Consider the following 21952-nt stretch of genomic DNA (forward strand, 5'->3'; position numbering starts at 1 on the left):
ACCAGTGGACATTTGCTCTCTGCGGTGGCCGGGAAGGGGCCCACTGCGGTTTGAGCCGGCATTCCTTTGTTCCGGAAAGGAAGCGCCGTTTTGGGCACTAGGCTTCACGGACCTTTTCGCCGCATAGATGCATGTATGGTAAAATAGTTTGATGGCGGTGTTTTGGTTTCTTTGTTTAGTTTTCACGATAGCTGCGAAAGCCTGAAGTTTTTTTGCGTTCTTCGTTCTGTGTTTGTGTAACGGCTTAAGTGACTACATTACATCAAGGGCATATATACGTAGCGTCTTGTAGGCTTGTAGGAAGGTATGTAGCGCTTGAGAAGTCGTTCGTGTATTCTGATGTGCGCCTGCTGCAGCTTTCTCGTATTTAGCAATTCTCGGAGCGACGTTTCCTTTTCATTTTGTTCAAACCTTATGCAGCTGGCCCGTTCGATTGCTTTACTTTTAGTCGCTTCTTTTGTCAGTTCTCACATTTCCAAGATAAATTTTGGCTGCCCTGTTCGAATTTGCTAATTTGGTCCTCTACCGTGTTGCTGAAATTTTCGTCTTTTAAAACCTTTTCATTTAACTTCCACAATTCCCATGTAAAATTGTTCCGCCGCTTTTTGTGCCCTATTCTGCACGCGACAAGACAATGATGGCTGAAAGACAATGGCAAGACACTGTATTTGCTGCACATTGCAACCATTTCCAACGATACGTAAATCCGGTCCAGTCGAGCGTGGCTAGCGCCTTGAAAGGGCGTGTATTGCAGGCTTCTTGCGCCCTCCAAACATTCGGCAACATCATCAAGACCGAATTCCACAATATGCTCAGATAACAAATCAGTGCTGACATCCTTGAACGGCCTTTTACTTGTCTTGTCACGTGCAGTTAACACGCAAATAAAATCTTCTAATAGTATTATTTGCCTATCCGTGGTAAGGTGCTGCCTGATACTAACAAAAAAGTCAGCGCGTTCGTCCCCAGAATTGGGGGCATAAATGCACAACACGCCCCACTCTACACTGCGAAAAGAGGAATCGCACACCACTAATCGGCCCAACAAGCACGACGTCACTGTTTGGACAGCTAAGCCCGGTAGCTTTCGCACAAAAAGTACACAACCCGCCGAAGTGCCGACTGCGTGACTAACACATGCGAAGCACCTCGCCGTGAAACGCCACACCATGCTCTCAGTCTCTGCCTCACCCTGCACCTTGGTTTCCTGAACCGCCAACACATCAACGTCATGCTCGGTTAACAGCCGGTACTCTTGGCTCTGTTTTCTTTTCCCAGCCAATCCCCTGATGTTGAATGTAGCTACGTTAAGTGCGAGGTCGTCAGACAGTTTCGTTTAATTAGAGGCTGAGAGCATGGCGCTTACCTTTAGCGTCTCGAGCTGGCTACGCGCTCCCGCCCGCCGCTGCGCTGTCCCCTGCGTTGCTCTATTGGGGGGGCGTTTCCGGGGGTTTCTTGGGGGGCTTGGGTCTGAACGACGGGCGCCGTATCTGCGTTGTTTTCGCCGGCGGCTCCTCGCTGTTCTTGTTACCCCTGCTGTCGTTCCCGTCTGCTGCGTCGACGTGGGGGCGTTTGACGGTCGCCGCCGAAGTCGCTGCTTCATCAGTGTCCATCGTTTCCGGGTGTTGCCCCGCCAGTGCACCGGGAGGTGCGGCTGCAAGCACTTTTCGTTGCTTTTAACCAAGCTCTCCTCCGGTACTGCCGTCTTTGCTGGGCTGGCCTCGCGGGTTTTCACTTCCTGGGGGAGGCAGCCTTCCCTTGGGGTCGCGGTGGTAGCTTCGGAGGGCTCGCCACCACCAGCGCCTTGAGCTGCTTCCTCTGCCTCGACTAAGTCCATAAGGTGATCGGTAGTACCCTCGTTGTCAACGGGCACCGTCACTGACGCGTATGAGGGCACGCACTGCGTCTCGACGTGACAAAACACCGGCCCCTAGAACAACGGGGCACCTTGCACTCCCGCCGGCACATGACCCTGGCTGTTGCAGCGAAGGCACTGCATGGGACGTCCCGCTACCACGACGAGGGCGAGCTCACCCGAAACCTTTAGCTGGTGCGGCAGGTCGTCAATCTTGAGGCCTCTTTTCAACTTCAGCAGCACCGTCCTCGTCGTGGAACCCTTGTCGGTGACGCCCTGGACGCGCCACCGCTCCCGGTTCACCTCGGTTACCTTGCCGTACGACGCCAGTGCAGCTCGGATGTCGTCGTTGGCTACGCCATGTAGTAGCCAGTGCAGCTTCAGTCTGACCGGTTGGTCTTGCGGGTCGATGACGACGCACCGCCGGCACTTTATTTGAAACTGCGGGACTGCGAGCATCTTCTTCGTTGCTTCGGCGCTGTTGAACGTTATTGCCCACACGTGCTTATCTGGTAAGCCACCAAGGCGACAACCTCGGGGAGCAGACCAGTCCGTGCGAGCATATCGTGAAAATCTTCGACCTTAAACGGCCTGGCCTTCACGTCGCCATGCAAAAACAATGTGTTTAAAACGATGCGTCCGGTAGGCAGTTGCGGCAGAATAATCTGGTACTCCTCGTTATTGCTTCCCGTTGAACTGTTACCGCAGCTCGGCTGAGCCGCTATCACCGCTCCGCTGGAGCTCATGATTCTCACGTCCGTCCGCGAGCGTGGCCGGACGTAGAATGACTACACCACAAGCACAGCTGCTGAGACTCTAGAAACCGCCTTTGCGGAATACTCACAATCTCACTGACCTAGTTCCGTACCGGTTCTATCGTTGACAGTCGCCGTGTAACATGTCGCCACAGTTGTGCTCGGGATTGTGTGCCTTCGCCGGCAAGCGTCTAATCCTTAAGGTTTTAATACTGGACATCCGAAAGACAAAGGAAAGGGGAAAGGGCTATTTGCCCGCGCCTTGAATAACACCCGGTATCTTATCTGAGCTAAAAGTTTTGAGTGTGTTATATTTCAATAGATCATTCGTAGCTGAAGAACAGGGTACGGTTGGGTAAAGGGGGTGCTTCGACCTAAATTTTGTGGCGTTGCGAAATCTTCAGGTTGGTTATATAATTCGCCCCTGCCACCTTAACAGTGAAGTGAAGTAGGGTAAGAAGGTTGAGGGAACTCGTAAATGAACACGGCCGTGGGGGCCCAACACCTCAGGTATCACAGGCTAGTTATAATTTATTTCGTCCGACACCCCTTGAACGTAAAAGCAAAAATTTGTGCCTGCCAGGGATCGAACCTGGGACCGTCCGCGTGTTAGGCGGATGTGATAACCCCTACACCACAAGCACAGCTGCGGCGACTCCAGAAACTGCCTTTGCGGAATACGCACAATCTCACTGACCTAGTTCCGTACCGGTTCTAGCGTTTACAGTCGCCGTGCAACATGTCGCCACAGTTCTGCTCGGGATTGTGTGCCTTCGCCGGCAAGCCTCCAATCCTTAAGGTTTTAATACTGTACATCCTAAGGACTAAGGAAAGGGGAAGGGGCTATTTGCCCAGGGTGAATAACACCCGGTATCTTATTTGAGCTAAAAGCTATGAGTGTGTTATATTTCAATAGATCATTCGGAGCTGAGGAACAGGGTACGGCTTGGGAAAAGGGGGTGCTTTGACCTAAATTTTGTGGCGTTGCAAAATATTCAGGTAGGTTATATAATTCGCCCCTGCCACCTTAACAGTGAAGCGGAGTAGGGTAAGAAGGTAGAGGGAACTCGTAAATGAACACGGCCGGGGGGGCCCAACTAATCAGGTATAACAGGCTAGTTAATATACTTAAGCCGTCCCACACCCCTTGAAAGTAAAAGCAAAAATTTGTGCCTGCCAGGGATTGAACCTGGGACCTTCCGCGTGTTAGGCGGATGTGATAACCACTACACCACAAGCACAGCTGCGGCGACTCCAGAAACTGCCTTTGCGGAATACGCACAATCTCACTGACCTAGTTCCGTACCGGTTCTAGCGTTTACAGTCGCCGTGCAACATGTCGCCACAGTTCTGCTCGGGATTGTGTGCCTTCGCCGGCAAGCCTCCAATCCTTAAGGTTTTAATACTGGACATCCTAAGGACTAAGGAAAGGGGAAGGGGCTATTTGCCCAGGGTGAATAACACCCGGTATGTTACTTGAGCTAAAAGCTATGAGTGTGTTATATTTCAATAGATCATTCGGAGCTGAGGAACAGGGTACGGCTTGGTAAATGGGGTGCTTTGACCTAAATTTTGTGGCGTTGCGAAATCTTCAGGTAGGTTATATAATTCGCCCCTGCCACCTTAACAGTGAAGCGGAGTAGGGTAAGAAGGTAGAGGGAACTCGTAAATGAACACGGCCGTGGGGGCCCAACTAATCAGGTATAACAGGCTAGTTAATATACTTAAGCCGTCCCACACCCCTTGAAAGTAAAAGCAAAAATTTGTGCCTGCCAGGGATCGGACCTGGGACCTTCTGCGTGTTAGGCGGATGTGATAACCACTACACCACAAGCACAGCTGCGGCGACTCCAGAAACTGCCTTTGCGGAATACGCACAATCTCACTGACCTAGTTCCGTACCGGTTCTAGCGTTTACAGTCGCCGTGCAACATGTCGCCACAGTTCTGCTCGGGATTGTGTGCCTTCGCCGGCAAGCCTCCAATCCTTAAGGTTTTAATACTGGACATCCTAAGGACTAAGGAAAGGGGAAGGGGCTATTTGCCCAGGGTGAATAACACCCGGTATCTTATTTGAGCTAAAAGCTATGAGTGTGTTATATTTCAATAGATCATTCGGAGCTGAGGAACAGGGTACGGCTTGGGAAAAGGGGGTGCTTTGACCTAAATTTTGTGGCGTTGCAAAATATTCAGGTTGGTTATATAATTCGCCCCTGCCACCTTAACAGTGAAGCGGAGTAGGGTAAGAAGGTAGAGGGAACTCGTAAATGAACACGGCCGTGGGGGCCCAACTAATCAGGTATAACAGGCTAGTTAATATACTTAAGCCGTCCCACACCCCTTGAAAGTAAAAGTAAAAATTTGTGCCTGCCAGGGATCGAACCTGGGACCTTCCGCGTGTTAGGCGATAACCACTACACCACAAGCACAGCTGTGGCGACTCCAGAAACTGCCTTTGCGGAATACGCACAATCTCAATGACCTAGTTCCGTACCGGTTCTAGCGTTTACAGTCGCCGTGCAACATGTCGCCACAGTTCTGCTCGTGATTGTGTGCCTTCGCCGGCAAGCCTCCAATCCTTAAGGTTTTAATACTGGACATTCTAAGGACTAAGGAAAGGGGAAGGGGCTATTTGCCCAGGGTGAATAACACCCGGTATGTTATTTGAGCTAAAAGCTATGAGTGTGTTATATTTCAATAGATCATTCGGAGCTGAGGAACAGGGTACGGCTTGGTAAATGGGGTGCTTTGACCTAAATTTTGTGGCGTTGTGAAATCTTCAGGTAGGTTATATAATTCGCCCCTGCCACCTTAACAGTGAAGCGGAGTAGGGTAAGAAGCTAGAGGGAACTCGTAAATGAACACGGCCGTGGGGGCCCAACTAATCAGGTATAACAGGCTAGTTAATATACTTAAGCCGTCCCACACCCCTTGAAAGTAAAAGTAAAAATTTGTGCCTGCCAGGGATCGAACCTGGGACCTTCCGCGTGTTAGGCGATAACCACTACACCACAAGCACAGCTGTGGCGACTCCAGAAACTGCCTTTGCGGAATACGCACAATCTCAATGACCTAGTTCCGTACCGGTTCTAGCGTTTACAGTCGCCGTGCAACATGTCGCCACAGTTCTGCTCGTGATTGTGTGCCTTCGCCGGCAAGCCTCCAATCCTTAAGGTTTTAATACTGGACATTCTAAGGACTAAGGAAAGGGGAAGGGGCTATTTGCCCAGGGTGAATAACACCCGGTATCTTATTTGAGCTAAAAGCTATGAGTGTGTTATATTTCAATAGATCATTCGGAGCTGAGGAACAGGGTACGGCTTGGGAAAAGGGGGTGCTTTGACCTAAATTTTGTGGCGTTGTGAAATCTTCAGGTAGGTTATATAATTCGCCCCTGCCACCTTAACAGTGAAGCGGAGTAGGGTAAGAAGGTAGAGGGAACTCGTAAATGAACACGGCCGTGGGGGCCCAACTAATCAGGTATAACAGGCTAGTTAATATACTTAAGCCGTTCCACACACCTTGAAAGTAAAAGCAAAATTTGTGCCTGCCAGGGATTGAACCTGGGACCTTCCGCGTGTTAGGCGATAACCACTACACCACAAGCACAGCTGCGGCGACTCCAGAAACTGCCTTTGCGGAATACGCACAATCTCATTGACCTAGTTCCGTACCGGTTCTAGCGTTTACAGTCGCCGTGCAACATGTCGCCACAGTTCTGCTCGTGATTGTGTGCCTTCGCCGGCAAGCCTCCAATCCTTAAGGTTTTAATACTGGACATTCTAAGGACTAAGGAAAGGGGAAGGGGCTATTTGCCCAGGGTGAATAACACCCGGTATGTTATTTGAGCTAAAAGCTATGAGTGTGTTATATTTCAATAGATCATTCGGAGCTGAGGAACAGGGTACGGCTTGGTAAATGGGGTGCTTTGACCTAAATTTTGTGGCGTTGTGAAATCTTCAGGTAGGTTATATAATTCGCCCCTGCCACCTTAACAGTGAAGCGGAGTAGGGTAAGAAGGTAGAGGGAACTCGTAAATGAACACGGCCGTGGGGGCCCAACTAATCAGGTATAACAGGCTAGTTAATATACTTAAGCCGTCCCACACCCCTTGAAAGTAAAAGCAAAAATTTTTGCCTGCCAGGGATCGAACCTGGGACCTTCCGCGTGTTAGGCGGATGTGATAACCACTACACCACAAGCACAGCTGCGGCGACTCCAGAAACTGCCTTTGCGGAATACGCACAATCTCACTGACCTAGTTCCGTACCGGTTCTAGCGTTTACAGTCGCCGTGCAACATGTCGCCACAGTTCTGCTCGGGATTGTGTGCCTTCGCAGGCAAGCCTCCAATCCTTAAGGTTTTAATACTGGACATCCTAAGGACTAAGGAAAGGGGAAGGGGCTATTTGCCCAGGGTGAATAACACCCGGTATCTTATTTGAGCTAAAAGCTATGAGTGTGTTATATTTCAATAGATCATTCGGAGCTGAGGAACAGGGTACGGCTTGGGAAAAGGGGGTGCTTTGACCTAAATTTTGTGGCGTTGCGAAATCTTCAGGTAGGTTATATAATTCGCCCCTGCCACCTTAACAGTGAAGTGGAGTAGGGTAAGAAGGTTGAGGGAACTCGTAAATGAACACGGCCGAGGGGGCCCAACTAATCAGGTATAACAGGCTAGTTAATATACTTAAGCCGTCCCACACCCCTTGAAAGTAAAAGCAAAAATTTGTGCCTGCCAGGGATTGAACCTGGGACCTTACGCGTGTTAGGCGGATGTGATAACCACTACACCACAAGCACAGCTGCGGCGACTCTAGAAACTGCCTTTGCGGAATACGCACAATCTCACTGACCTAGTTCCGTACCGGTTCTAGCTTTTACAGTCGCCATGCAACATGTCGCCACAGTTCTGCTCGTGATTGTGTGCCTTCGCCGGCAAGCCTCCAATCCTTAAGGTTTTAATACTGGACATTCTAAGGACTAAGGAAAGGGGAAGGGGCTATTTGCCCAGGGTGAATAACACCCGGTATCTTATTTGAGCTAAAAGCTATGAGTGTGTTATATTTCAATAGATCATTCGGAGCTGAGGAACAGGGTACGGCTTGGGAAAAGGGGGTGCTTTGACCTAAATTTTGTGGCGTTGTGAAATCTTCAGGTAGGTTATATAATTCGCCCCTGCCACCTTAACAGTGAAGCGGAGTAGGGTAAGAAGGTAGAGGGAACTCGTAAATGAACACGGCCGTGGGGGCCCAACTAATCAGGTATAACAGGCTAGTTAATATACTTAAGCCGTTCCACACACCTTGAAAGTAAAAGCAAAAATTTGTGCCTGCCAGGGATTGAACCTGGGACCTTCCGCGTGTTAGGCGATAACCACTACACCACAAGCACAGCTGCGGCGACTCCAGAAACTGCCTTTGCGGAATACGCACAATCTCATTGACCTAGTTCCGTACCGGTTCTAGCGTTTACAGTCGCCGTGCAACATGTCGCCACAGTTCTGCTCGTGATTGTGTGCCTTCGCCGGCAAGCCTCCAATCCTTAAGGTTTTAATACTGGACATTCTAAGGACTAAGGAAAGGGGAAGGGGCTATTTGCCCAGGGTGAATAACACCCGGTATGTTATTTGAGCTAAAAGCTATGAGTGTGTTATATTTCAATAGATCATTCGGAGCTGAGGAACAGGGTACGGCTTGGTAAATGGGGTGCTTTGACCTAAATTTTGTGGCGTTGTGAAATCTTCAGGTAGGTTATATAATTCGCCCCTGCCACCTTAACAGTGAAGCGGAGTAGGGTAAGAAGGTAGAGGGAACTCGTAAATGAACACGGCCGTGGGGGCCCAACTAATCAGGTATAACAGGCTAGTTAATATACTTAAGCCGTCCCACACCCCTTGAAAGTAACAGCAAAAATTTGTGCCTGCCAGGGATCGAACCTGGGACCTTCCGCGTGTTAGGCGGATGTGATAACCACTACACCACAAGCACAGCTGCGGCGACTCCAGAAACTGCTTTGCGGAATACGCACAATCTCACTGACCTAGTTCCGTACCGGTTCTAGCGTTTACAGTCGCCATGCAACATGTCGCCACAGTTCTGCTCGGGATTGTGTGCCTTCGCCGGCAAGCCTCCAATCCTTAAGGTTTTAATACTGGACATCCTAAGGACTAAGGAAAGGGGAAGGGGCTATTTGCCCAGGGTGAATAACACCCGGTATGTTATTTGAGCTAAAAGCTATGAGTGTGTTATATTTCAATAGATCATTCGGAGCTGAGGAACAGGGTACGGCTTGGGAAAAGGGGGTGCTTTGACCTAAATTTTGTGGCGTTGCGAAATCTTCAGGTAGGTTATATAATTCGCCCCTGCCACCTTAACAGTGAAGCGGAGTAGGGTAAGAAGGTTGAGGGAACTCGTAAATGAACACGGCCGAGGGGGCCCAACTAATCAGGTATAACAGGCTAGTTAATATACTTAAGCCGTCCCACACCCCTTGAAAGTAAAAGCAAAAATTTGTGCCTGCCAGGGATTGAACCTGGGACCTTACGCGTGTTAGGCGGATGTGATAACCACTACACCACAAGCACAGCTGCGGCGACTCTAGAAACTGCCTTTGCGGAATACGCACAATCTCACTGACCTAGTTCCGTACCGGTTCTAGCTTTTACAGTCGCCATGCAACATGTCGCCACAGTTCTGCTCGGGATTGTGTGCCTTCGCCGGCAAGCCTCCAATCCTTAAGGTTTTAATACTGGACGTCCTAAGGACTAAGGAAAGGGGAAGGGGCTATTTGCCCAGGGTGAATAACACCCGGTATCTTATTTGAGCTAAAAGCTATGAGTGTGTTATATTTCAATAGATAATTCTGAGCTGAAGAACAGGGTACGGCTGGGTAAAGGGGGTGCTTCGACCTAAATTTTGTGGCGTTGCAAAATGTTAAGGTAGGTTATATAATTCGCCCCTGCCACCTCAACAGTGAAGCGGAGTAGGGTAAGAAGGTAGAGGGAACTCGTAAATGAACACGGCCGTGGGGGCCCAACACCTCAGGTATCACAGGCTAGTTAATATATTTAAGCCGTCCCACACCCCTTGAAAGTAAAAGCAAAAATTTGTGCCTGCCAGGGATCGAACCTGGGACCTTCCGCGTGTTAGGCGGATGTGATAACCACTACACCACAAGCACAGCTGCGGCGACTCCAGAAACTGCCTTTGCGGAATACGCACAATCTCACTGACCTAGTTCCGTACCGGTTCTAGCGTTTACAGTCGCCGTGCAACATGTCGCCACAGTTCTGCTCGGGATTGTGTGCCTTCGCCGGCAAGCCTCCAATCCTTAAGGTTTTAATACTGGACATCCTAAGGACTAAGGAAAGGGGAAGGGGCTATTTGCCCAGGGTGAATAACACCCGGTATGTTATTTGAGCTAAAAGCTATGAGTGTGTTATATTTCAATAGATCATTCGGAGCTGAGGAACAGGGTACGGCTTGGTAAATGGGGTGCTTTGACCTAAATTTTGTGGCGTTGCGAAATCTTCAGGTAGGTTATATAATTCGCCCCTGCCACCTTAACAGTGAAGCGGAGTAGGGTAAGAAGGTAGAGGGAACTCGTAAATGAACACGGCCGTGGGAGCCCAACTAATCAGGTATAACGGGCTAGTTAATATACTTAAGCCGTCCCACACCCCTTGAAAGTAAAAGCAAAAATTTGTGCCTGCCAGGGATCGAACCTGGGACCTTCCGCGTGTTAGGCGGATGTGATAACTACTACACCACAAGCACAGCTGCGGCGACTCCAGAAACTGCCTTTGCGGAATACGCACAATCTCACTGACCTAGTTCCGTACCGGTTCTAGCGTTTACAGTCGCCGTGCAACATGTCGCCACAGTTCTGCTCGGGATTGTGTGCCTTCGCCGGCAAGCCTCCAATCCTTAAGGTTTTAATACTGGACATCCTAAGGACTAAGGAAAGGGGAAGGGGCTATTTGCCCAGGGTGAATAACACCCGGTATCTTATTTGAGCTAAAAGCTATGAGTGTGTTATATTTCAATAGATAATTCTGAGCTGAAGAACAGGGTACGGCTGGGTAAAGGGGGTGCTTCGACCTAAATTTTGTGGCGTTGCAAAATGTTATGTAGGTTATATATTCGCCCCTGCCACCTCAACAGTGAAGCGGAGTAGGGTAAGAAGGTTGAGGGAACTCGTAAATGAACACGGCGGTGGGGGCCCAACACCTCAGGTATCACAACCTAGTTAATATATTTAAGCCGTCCCACACCCCTTGAAAGTAAAAGCAAAAATGTGTGCCTGCCAGGGATCGAACCTGGGACCTTCCGCGTGTTAGGCGGATGTGATAACCACTACACCACAAGCACAGCTGCGGCGACTCCAGAAACTGCCTTTGCGGAATACGCACAATCTCACTGACCTAGTTTCTTACCGGTTCTAGCGTTTACAGTCGCCGTGCAACATGTCGCCACAGTTCTGCTCGGGATTGTGTGCCTTCGCCGGCAAGCCTCCAATCCTTAAGGTTTTAATACTGGACATCCTAAGGACTAAGGAAAGGGGAAGGGAGTATTTGCTAGCGCCGTGAATAACACCCGGTATATTATTTGAGCTAAAAGATATGAGTGTGTTATATTTCAATAGATCATTCGTAGCTGAAGAACATTGTACGGCTGGGTAAAGGGGGTGCTTCGACCTAAATTTTGTGGCGTTGCAAAATCTTCAGGCAGGTTATATAATTCGCCCCTGCCACCTCAACAGTAAAGTGGAGTAGGGTAAAAAGGTTGAGGGAACTCGTAAATGAACACGGCCGTGGGGGCCCAACACCTCAGGTATCACAGGCTAGTTAATATATTTAAGCCGTCCCACACCCCTTGAAAGTAAAAGCAAAAATTTGTGCCTGCCAGGGATCGAACCTGGGACCTTCCGCGTGTTAGGCGGATGTGATAACCACTACACCACAAGCACTTTTTTTTTCTTTATTGCCGGTTTCAAACAAAATCCAGAAACAACGGTACATATGATAAAATCGCTGACTTCACTCAAGCCAGCGCTACATAACTAAAAACGGGGCATAGACAATACCTTTTCAAATTCATGCAACCATTCAGGAGTAAATTTCTGACTCTTCCACATTTCTACAATACGTTGGGCACTCTCACAGAAATACTGCCTTGCTGGCCTTCCGTCTACGTCACAGTGCCGAAACGCCATTCGAGACCTCCATATTCCGTGGAGGACCAGCAACATCACTAGGTCGTAAGGCACTCCATTATCGTTTTGCACTGCCAGAAACCGGATGCCATAAGGGCTCAACGGAAACTCCTTTTTTAATGTTCGCTGAAGAACGTCCCACAAAAACACCCCATCCCAACAATCCAAAAAAACATGTTCCACCGTCTCGGGCTTTTTGCACAAAGAACAGTCGACACCCCATGGCACAAACAGACCCTTTTCCAACATCCATGTTTTAACTGGTAAAACTCCACAGTGCAGTTTAAAGAAAAATGTTTTAACACCCGGGGGAATGGCCATAGCTCTTACACGTTTCAAGACGTTCTGCCCTGGGCCCACCGGAAACATGGATCGGTATAAAGGAACAGAAAAACAGATTTCAGCAAGGTCTTTATACAACTTTTTTTTCGACACGGCACTCAAGTACTCCATAGAGAACCGTACACAAAGAAATTGTGTCGCTTGAACAACTTCTTTTAAATACCCGTGTACTGCCCCATTGCAGCTTTGACAAGACGTAACAATGAATTGGGGCAATAGCCTGCCTAACCTGACTTGAATGACGGTGCGCAGGAAGGGGTCCTTTACCTCGCGCAAGAAATAGAAACGATTCACAACTTGTCTCAAAAACAGATGCGAGAGCGATAAACCGCCTTCGCGAACTCTTCGAAAAAGATTCGTCCTACTTGTCCTTTCCCAGGACGAGCCCCAAACAAAAACAGCACAAACGCGATGCAGCCGCTGAACATTGGCGCGAGAACAGTGAATCACCTGCAAAACGTACCAAAGTTTCGCGAACAAAAATATGTTGCACACCGTTGCGCGCGCGAACATCGACAGCGCACGCCCCTTCCCTTCCCACTTTTCCGCTTTATCACGCAACGCAGTCGTCTGGCTTCGCCAGTACGGGTCGCTATCTCTGTAGTTTTCAAGTGGAACGCCTAAGTATTTGACCGGCACAACCTGACAGTTCATACCTTCAAAGACAGTAGCCGTTACGTCCCAACTGCCGTGCCAGAATCCCAAGCACTTGCTCCAATTTACCGAGCTCCCAGTATATTCACAAAACGTCTTAAGCAACGCAACTGCAGTACTAATGCTTTTTCTGTCACGACAAAATAAAGCGATGTCGTCCGCGTATGCCAATACACGTACCTCGCATGCCTGCAACTGGAAACCATGAATACTATTGCTGTTTATTATGCTAGCGCAAAACGACTCGATGTACAAACAAAACAGTAAAGGGGACAGCGGGCATCCTTGCCGTACTGAACGCGTGACATATATTGGGCGGCTCACTGACTTATTTATTACCAGCCTTGTTGAACACTCCTTATACGCCAGTCTTACGCCCTCCGTTATTACTTTCCCTAGGTTTACTTTTTCCAAAATAGTATAGAGTAGCTCATGAGAGACCTTATCAAATGCCTTCTCAAGGTCTATTTGCAGCATGGCTACAACGTCATTCATGCCGTCACAACACTCGAGAATGCTCCGTGCTATGTGTATATTACTAGTTATAGACCTTCCTTTTATTCCACATGTTTGATGTTCGCCTACTATGTCTATTATCACACTCTGTAACCTCCTTGCTAAGACTTTCATTAATATTTTATAATCTAAATTCGTCAAAGATATCGGCCTATACGCAGTTACTTTTCTGAGCTCTTCTTTTACATCTGTTTTGGGTATGAGTACAGTGTGCGATTGTGAGAACGAAGGGGGCAGTCTTTCCAGTGTGTAGACTTCTGAGTAGAGGTCACATAAAACTGGACTTAGGTTATTGCGGAAAGCTTTGTAGAACGCCGTGCACAACCCGTCAGGGCCTGGAGACTTTCCCGGACTTAATTCATCGATAGCCTTCTTAACCTCGTCCACTGTAATTGCTACTTCTAGCTTTTCTTTCACCTCTTCATCTATCGTCGACAAGAATCTTAAAAAATTGTCCTTAAACCCTTCTAAGTTTGCAGGTTGGCACGAAAACAAACCATCATAAAAATCACAAAAGGCATAGCTAATTGCTTGTTGTTCATCAAGAACCTGCCCTTTATACTCTATTTCCGCAAAAATATTGCGGGTCGCGTATCTCTTTTCAGAGCTGAGTGCTCTCTTTGTAGGGGCTTCCCCAAACATGAACTTTTCTGCACGTGCTCGCACTATCGCACCATGATATTTCTCTTGTTCTTTAGCTTCTAACTGATGTTTCAAAGTTTTAATGTCTTCCTTAAACAGTCCAGGTGACTCGCACTCTAGTGCAGAAAGAGTCTCCAGGTTTCCTCTAAGCAGAACTTCCTTTTTTCGTTTATCATAATGTAAGGCAGTTGACCTTTCCAATGCTGTCATCTTAATATCTGCTACACCACAAGCACAGCTGCGGCGACTCCAGAAACTGCCTTTGCGGAATACGCACAATCTCAATGACCTAGTTCCGTACTGGTTCTATCGTTGACAGTCCCCGTGCAACATGTCGCCACAGTTCTGCTCGGGATTGTGTGCCTTCGCCGGCAAGCCTCCAATCCTTAAGGTTTTAATACTGTACATCCTAAGGACTAAGGAAAGGGGAAGGGGCTATTTGACCGCGCCGTGAATAACACCCGGTATGTTATTTGAGCTAAAAGCTATGAGTGTGTTATATTTCAATAGATCATTCGGAGCTGAAGAACAGGGTACGGCTGGGAAAAGGGGGTGCTTCGACCTACATTTTGTAGCATTGCAAAATCTTCAGGTAGGTTATATGATTCGCCCCTGCCACCTCAACAGTGAAGCGGAGTAGGGTAAGAAGGTAGAGGGAACTCGTAAATGAACACGGCCGTGGGGGCCCAACACCTCAGGTATCACAGGCTAGTTAATATATTTAAGCCGTCCCACACCCCTTGAAAGTAAAAGCAAAAATTTGTGCCTGCCAGGGATCGAACCTGGGACCTTCCGCGTGTTAGGCGGATGTGATAACCACTACACCACAAGCACAGCTGCGGCGACTCCAGAAACTGCCTTTGCGGAATACACACAATCTCAATGACCTAGTTCCGTACTGGTTCTATCGTTGACAGTCCCCGTGCAACATGTCGCCACAGTTCTGCTCGGGATTGTGTGCCTTCGCCGGCAAGCCTCCAATCGTTAAGGTTTTAATACTGGACATCCTAAGGGCTAAGGAAAGGGGAAGGGAGTATTTGGTAGCGCCGTGAATAACACCCGGTATATTATTTGAGCTAAAAGATATGAGTGTGTTATATTTCAATAGATCATTCGTAGCTGAAGAACAGGGTACGGCTGGGTAAAGGGGGTGCTTCGACCTAAATTTTGTGGCGTTGCAAAATCTTCAGGTAGGTTATATAATTCGCCCCTGCCACCTCAACAGTAAAGTGGAGTAGGGTAAAAATTTTGAGGGAACTCGTAAATGAACACGGCCGTGGGGGCCCAACACCTCAGGTATCACAGGCTAGTTAATATATTTAAGCCGTTCCACACCCCTTGAAAGTAAAAGCAAAAATTTGTGCCTGCCAGGGATCGAACCTGGGACCTTCCGCGTGTTAGGCGGATGTGATAACCACTACACCACAAGCACAGCTGCGGCGACTCCAGAAACTGCCTTTGCAGAATACGCACAATCTCAATGACCTAGTTCCGTACTGGTTCTATCGTTGACAGTCCCCGTGCAACATGTCGCCACAGTTCTGCTCGGGATTGTGTGCCTTCGCCGGCAAGCCTCCAATCCTTAAGGTTTTAATACTGGACATCCTAAGGACTAAGGAAAGGGGAAGGGAGTATTTGCTAGCGCCGTGAATAACACCCGGTATCTTATTTGAGCTAACAGCTATGAGTGTGTTATATTTCAATAGATCATTCGTAGCTTAAGAACAGGGTACGGCTGGGTAAAGGGGGTGCTTCGACCTAAATTTTGTGGCGTTGCAAAATCTTCAGGTAGGTTGTATGATTCGCCCCTGCCACCTCAACAGTGAAGCGGAGTAGGGTAAGAAGGTAGAGGGAACTCGTAAATGAACACGGCCGTGGGGGCCCAACTCCTCAGGTAGCACAGGCTAGTTAATATATTTAAGCCGTCCCACGCCCCTTGAAAGTAAAAGCAAAAATTTGTGCCTGCCAGGGATCGAACCTGGGACCTTCCGCGTGTTAGGCGGATGTGATAACCACTACACCACAAGCACAGCTGCGGCGACTCCAGAAACTGCCTTTACGGAATACGCACAATCTCAATGACCTAGTTTCGTACTGGTTCTATCGTTGACAGTCCCCGTGCAGCATGTCGCCACAGTTCTGCTCGGGATTGTGTGCCTTCGCCGGCAAGCCTCCAATCCTTAAGGTTTTAATACTGGACATCCTAAGGACTAAGGAAAGGGGAAGAGAGTATTTGCTAGCGCCGTGAATAACACCCGGTATATTATTTGAGCTAAAAGATATGAGTGTGTTATATTTCAATAGATCATTCGTAGCTGAAGAACAGGGTACGGCTGGGTAAAGGGGGTGCTTCGACCTAAATTTTGTGGCGTTGCAAAATCTTCAGGTAGGTTATATAATTCGCCCCTGCCACCTCAACAGTAAAGTGGAGTAGGGTAAAAAGGTTGAGGGAACTCGTAAATGAACACGGCCGTGGGGGCCCAACACCTCAGGTATCACAGGCTAGTTAATATATTTAAGCCGCCCCACACCCCTTGAAAGTAAAAGCAAAAATTTGTGCCTGCCAGGGATCGAACCTGGGACCTTCCGCGTGTTAGGCGGATGTGATAACCACTACACCACAAGCACTTTCTTTTTTTTTTCTTTATTGCCCAAGGCATAACACTTACAAAGAAATAAAGGAGAGGTCAACCAAGACGGTTGATTGTCTCAAACATCACTGCCATACTTTCAGCTGGCAGCTATTTGTGCACTTTCATTACAGTAAGCTCATGCATTACTGACAGCAAGTCATCGTCACAACCTTGCTTAACGAAAACTTCGCGTAATCTACAAATATTTTCCACGAAATAGGAGCACACTGAACGTGCATCCACATCTGCATTCCTAACAGCCATGGGGCTCCTCCAGATTCCGTGCAGCCCCAGGAGAAAAAACAAGTCATACGGTACAGTTTCAGGCATGACAGATAAGTACCGAATGCCGTGGGATGTTAGAGGAAGGTCTTTTTTAAGAGTTCGTTGGAGGACGTCCCAAAAAAAGACGGCATCCCAACAATCCAAGAAAACGTGTTCTACACTTTCGGGCTTCTTGCACAAGAAGCAATCGGCACCCCATGGCAGATAAATATCCTTGCTTTGCATCCACGTTTTAACCGGTAGTGTTTCTGTGTGCAGCTTGTAAAAAAAGGTTTTTACCCCTCCCGGTACTGTCATTTTTTTAACTCTTTTTAAAACATCCTGACGTGGGCCAGCACGGAATCGGGTCCTATACAGAGGCTCGGCAAACAATGATTCTGTTAAATCTCTGGACAATTTTTTGCGGGTTACTGAAGACAAGTAATCGCGAGAAAAACGAGCAGTCAAGAATCGGTAAGCAAAAACCACTTCACGCAAGAAACAACTGACATTAGTACGTGATCCTTGAACTGTGGACACAACAAAATCAGGTAAAGCATTGACCAACTTAATCTGCAAGAAAGCACGTACAAAAGGGTGAGACTGGTCTCTTAGAAAGGAAAAACGTGATACAAGTTGGCGAATAAATAAGTGGGGCAGTGCAAGTCCACCCCCTTCTAGCCGTCTAAAAATATTGCTCCGACTCGCCCTTTCGAACTGGGACTGCCATACAAACACTGCAAATATACGATGTAATTTTTGCACATTTAACCTAGAACAATACAATGCCTGCATAACGTACCATAACTTCGATACAAAAAAAACATTACAGACAGTTGCACGGGCAAATATGGACATGTTCCTACCTCCCCATCTTTCCGTTTGCTCGCGCACATCATGTGCTCTCTCGTTCCAGTAGGCCGTATTTTCTCGGTAATGCTCAAAAGGGATGCCGAGATAACGCGTAGGCTTCGTTGACCAAGACACTCGCTCGTAAACACTTGGTGCTGCTGGCCAAACACCATGCCAAAGACCAACGCATTTTTTAAAATTCACCGAACTGCCAGTTTTATCACAGAATTCCTGCGTGATGCTCAAAGCATTACAAACACTTTCGCGATCAACGCAGAAAAAAGCGACATCGTCCGCATAAGCAAGTACTTTCACGTCACTGGACTCCAACACGTACCCTCTGATTAGATCACTATTGTTAATTTTGGCACATAAGGGTTCGATGTACAAAGAGAAAAGCAAGGATGACAGTGCACATCCTTGTCGTACCGACGAACGGACGTGAACGCTATCTGTTAGTTTTTTATTAACGATTATTTTGGTGGTCGAGTTATGATATGCCATTTTAACCCCTTCAAAAATGACTTTACCAATGCCGACGTGTTTCAGAATTTTAAACAAAATGTCATGGCAAACCTTATCAAAGGCTTTTTCGAAGTCTATCTGTAGCATTGCTACTCGCCTGAAATCCATGTCACACGATTCAAGAATACTGCGTACAACATGAATATTTGTGTAAATGCTCCTCCCCTTTATGCCACACGTTTGATGTGGCCCTACTAATGTTTTGATGACCGATTGTAGTCTTTTAGCTAGCACTTTCGTGAAAATTTTGTAGTCTGTGTTTGTTAGTGTGATCGGTCTGAAACCAGTTACTTTGATAAGTTGTTCTGGGTCATCACTTTTGGGTATAAGTATCGTATGGCCTTTGGAGAAGGAGGGAGGTAAAGAACCCTGCCTGAAAGATTCACAGAAAACATTGCATAAAAAAACTGCCAAGTCTGACTTGAAGGCTTTATAAAAGTCTGCCCCTAACCCGTCAGGTCCAGGGGATTTACCATTATTGAGGTTCCCTATTGCCTCTTCAACTTCGCTAACGGTTATGGGCGTTTCAAGTCCTTCTGTAACTTCGCTTTCTAGCTGCGGCAGTTGCGTGAGGAAAAGACTATCGAAACCTGTTTGAGGCTTTTTGTAAGAGAAAAGGTCTTGGTAATGTTGAAAAAAGGCGAGTTGTATTTCGTGTTGCTCTTCGGTAACTGCGCCGTTAAACTCTATTTGGCTTATCTCATTCTTTTTTGCGTAGCGTTTTTCATCCGCAAGTGCACGCTTTGTTGGCATCTCGCCAGCAGTGTAATTCTCTGCCCGTGCTCTTATCAATGCTCCTTTATATTTTCTGTTTCTATCGCTTCTATTTTGGCCTTTATGTTACGTATGTCTCCCATGAAAGTGCCTGGCTCGTTGGCTTCTTCAACTGTCAGTCGGTTTAGTAATTCTTTTAAATCAGACTCCTCCTTTTTTGCTTCAAATTTCATTTCGGTAGAGCGCTCGATAGCCACCATTTTGACGTGTTGTTTGAAACGTTCCCATTTTTCGATAATGTTGTGTTCATTAGCATCTTCCAGTGATTTGTTTTCTTTTAGCAATTCAAGAAACTTTCCGTCTTGTAGTAGCTTGATATTAAACTTCCAGAGTTCGTAGTTAAACTTTGCTCTTCGTTGTTTCACCCCTCCCACCGTAACTGATACTAGGCAATGGTCGCTGAATGATACTTGTTCAACAGCGTATTGACTACACTCAGGGGCAAGGTTTGCCGATAAATATATTCGGTCGAGACGGGCATGGCTTGAGCCTTGATAATGGGTATATCTGACCGTATGCGCATTACTAGCCACATTTACGACGTCTTCGAGTTGCAGGTTGCTCAGGCTTTCTTTTAGAAACTGAGCACTAGAATCGTAAGGAGCATTTTGATTCGAACGATCTTCCTTGTTGACTACGCAATTGAAATCACCTAGCAACAGGACATGTCGGTCACAATTGAGCGTCTTGATCAGGCCCTCGAAAAAACACTTTCGTTGGTTCACTTTAGTGGGAGCATACACACCTACCGCTCTTAACTGTAACCCCTCGTAACAAAAATCACAACTAATGAAACGACCTTCTTGACAGGCCGTTACCCCTTGAACTACACAATTCAGCGACTTCCTTAGAAAAAGACAACAACCGCCAGACGTACCAACCGCATGGCTAACGCACACGTCAAAACACCTCCTAAAAGGCTGTACCATAGTGTCAGTGTGCTGTTCACTTTCTACTTTGCTCTCCTGGATTGCTAGTATGTCTAACTGCCTATCCTCCATGAGCTTAGAAAGTCGAAACTGTCGCTGTTTCGAATTGAGGCCTCGGACATTAAGCGTAGCTACACGAAGAGGCGCTTTAAATGCCATGGCCCTCTTTTTTTTTTTTTTTTAAACAGCACACCTACACCACGGCACTTACATTAGACAGGGCTGTTAAGTACCCCGTCGGGAAACCCGAGATGTTGACGAAAAGCGTAGTTGCCCCGATGCGTACTTGCCCTTTTTTCCGGTTGCGACCTTCCACTCGTGTTCCAAGCACTGCAGCTTTTGTTCGTCACCCAGTTCGGTCAGCTCACGCGGGCGCTTCGAGGACGTCCCTTGTTTATCCTTCGTGGCCGCTCCCTCGGTGTCTTCCGCGGTCTGGTAGCCGTCGCTAGGTAGGGTCAAAGTCGATTCTGACGAGTGCTGGCTAGCAGCGTCGTCCTCCTTCTTCTTGCCAAGTTCCACTGCCTTGGATGTGTCGTCCCCATTTTTCTGAGTTCCGTCGCTGGTATCTCCCTCACGTACTTCATCAGGCGGCGTAGGAAAGGGCGGAGTTATGTCAAACGCTTTCTCCGGTTCTTTGTTGCCTTGTGCGACAGTCACTGCTGAAGCTAACGCCGCCGTTGCCGCCCTCTCCGCTTCCTCGACGTCCATGACGTCGGGGTGCACCTCCTGCTCTTCGGGACGCCCAGTGACGTTAGCGTATGTGCGTACGCAGTCGCGGGCTTCGTGTCCGAACGAGCGGCACTGGGTGCACTTCGGAACTCTGCAGTCCCTCCTGATATGACCCCTCCTACGACAGCGCAGACATACAGGTGCACGTCCAGGCACTACAACAAGCACGGAACCCCCGAATAACTTGAAAAGGTGTGGGAGCTCGTCGGGCGATAGGTCTTCACGTAGCGTAAGACGCACCAACCTTGTCGTCGACTCGGCGGATTCAAAACCCGCCGCTGCCCAGGTGTCTTGGCGCACGTCCTTGACGTCCCCGAATTCGGTGAAAGTCCTGCGCACAGCCTCGTCCGATACATGAAATGGCACCCAATGCACTTTGATTGTCAGCTCCTGGTGGGCGGGGTCGATGATGGCGCAGAAACGCCCCTTGACCTGAATTCCTCCGGCGGTTATCAGACGTTGTTTTGCCTCTTGCGTGCGCAGCTTAATAAGCCACACATGTCCCATTTGGAAAGGACCGATGCCTCCAATATCCTTGAGCACGCCAAACTGTTGAAGTGGCGTGCGGAAGTCTTCAATCCTGTAAGGCCTTCCGCCAAGGTCGCAGTGTAGGATCAAGCAGGTCTTCATTGAATCCCCTGAAGGCAATGTCGGAAGCAAAAACCTGTAGCCCGAAGGCGCACGAGAGGACCGGTCACCGCGGCTGAACATAGCCGCAGAATCACCTGGCTCGGAGCCAGCCATCACCACGTCCGATCGCTGCGCGAACCGGAAGCAGAATCCTACACCACAAGCACAGCTGCGGCGACTCCAGAAACTGCCTTTGCGGAATACGCACAATCTCAATGACCTAGTTCCGTACTGGTTCTATCGTTGACAGTCCCCGTGCAACATGTCGCCACAGTTCTGCTCGGGATTGTGTGCCTTCGCCGGCAAGCCTCCAATCCTTAAGGTTTTAATACTGGACATCCTAAGGACTAAGGAAAGGGGAAGGGAGTATTTGCTAGCGCCGTGAATAACACCCGGTATCTTATTTGAGCTAACAGCTATGAGTGTGTTATATTTCAATAGATCATTCGTAGCTGAAGAACAGGGTACGGCTGGGTAAAGGGGGTGCTTCGACCTAAATTTTGTGGCGTTGCAAAATCTTCAGGTAGGTTATATAATTCGCCCCTGCCACCTCAACAGTGAAGCGGAGTAGGGTAAGAAGGTAGAGGGAACTCGTAAATGAACACGGCCGTGGGGGCCCAACTCCTCAGGTAGCACAG

The 21952-nt window shown here is 48.2% G+C and overlaps 1 protein-coding gene and 15 non-coding genes across 16 annotated transcripts; all 16 read right to left on the minus strand.

The window, feature by feature from the left end:
- Nucleotides 1–1930: 1930 nt before the first annotated feature.
- On the minus strand, nt 1931–21448 carry LOC144175538 (uncharacterized). Its single transcript, XM_077704611.1, has 2 exons — nt 20246–21448; nt 1931–2364 (listed from the first exon to the last, which is right to left on the minus strand). The coding sequence occupies exons 1-2, from the start codon at nt 21426–21428 to the stop codon at nt 1931–1933; spliced, it is 1617 nt and encodes a 538-aa protein (XP_077560737.1). The 5' UTR covers nt 21429–21448.
- On the minus strand, nt 3182–3254 carry Trnav-aac (transfer RNA valine (anticodon AAC)). The gene has a single exon. It is a non-coding gene; the product is annotated as a tRNA-Val (tRNA).
- Nucleotides 3779–3851, minus strand: Trnav-aac (transfer RNA valine (anticodon AAC)). Its single transcript has one exon. It is a non-coding gene; the product is annotated as a tRNA-Val (tRNA).
- Trnav-aac (transfer RNA valine (anticodon AAC)) lies at nt 4375–4447 on the minus strand. The gene has a single exon. It is a non-coding gene; the product is annotated as a tRNA-Val (tRNA).
- Nucleotides 6742–6814, minus strand: Trnav-aac (transfer RNA valine (anticodon AAC)). Its single transcript has one exon. It is a non-coding gene; the product is annotated as a tRNA-Val (tRNA).
- On the minus strand, nt 7339–7411 carry Trnav-aac (transfer RNA valine (anticodon AAC)). The gene has a single exon. It is a non-coding gene; the product is annotated as a tRNA-Val (tRNA).
- Trnav-aac (transfer RNA valine (anticodon AAC)) lies at nt 8526–8598 on the minus strand. Its single transcript has one exon. It is a non-coding gene; the product is annotated as a tRNA-Val (tRNA).
- Trnav-aac (transfer RNA valine (anticodon AAC)) lies at nt 9122–9194 on the minus strand. Its single transcript has one exon. It is a non-coding gene; the product is annotated as a tRNA-Val (tRNA).
- On the minus strand, nt 9718–9790 carry Trnav-aac (transfer RNA valine (anticodon AAC)). Its single transcript has one exon. It is a non-coding gene; the product is annotated as a tRNA-Val (tRNA).
- Trnav-aac (transfer RNA valine (anticodon AAC)) lies at nt 10314–10386 on the minus strand. Its single transcript has one exon. It is a non-coding gene; the product is annotated as a tRNA-Val (tRNA).
- On the minus strand, nt 10908–10980 carry Trnav-aac (transfer RNA valine (anticodon AAC)). The gene has a single exon. It is a non-coding gene; the product is annotated as a tRNA-Val (tRNA).
- Trnav-aac (transfer RNA valine (anticodon AAC)) lies at nt 11506–11578 on the minus strand. The gene has a single exon. It is a non-coding gene; the product is annotated as a tRNA-Val (tRNA).
- On the minus strand, nt 14740–14812 carry Trnav-aac (transfer RNA valine (anticodon AAC)). Its single transcript has one exon. It is a non-coding gene; the product is annotated as a tRNA-Val (tRNA).
- On the minus strand, nt 15338–15410 carry Trnav-aac (transfer RNA valine (anticodon AAC)). Its single transcript has one exon. It is a non-coding gene; the product is annotated as a tRNA-Val (tRNA).
- On the minus strand, nt 15936–16008 carry Trnav-aac (transfer RNA valine (anticodon AAC)). Its single transcript has one exon. It is a non-coding gene; the product is annotated as a tRNA-Val (tRNA).
- Trnav-aac (transfer RNA valine (anticodon AAC)) lies at nt 16534–16606 on the minus strand. Its single transcript has one exon. It is a non-coding gene; the product is annotated as a tRNA-Val (tRNA).
- Nucleotides 21449–21952: the final 504 nt, after the last annotated feature.

Source organism: Haemaphysalis longicornis, unplaced genomic scaffold (genome assembly GCF_048455015.1).
Source record: "Haemaphysalis longicornis isolate Haplotype H1 unplaced genomic scaffold, Haemaphysalis longicornis Haplotype H1 scaffold_3, whole genome shotgun sequence".
Classification (NCBI taxonomy): Eukaryota; Metazoa; Arthropoda; class Arachnida; order Ixodida; family Ixodidae; genus Haemaphysalis; species Haemaphysalis longicornis.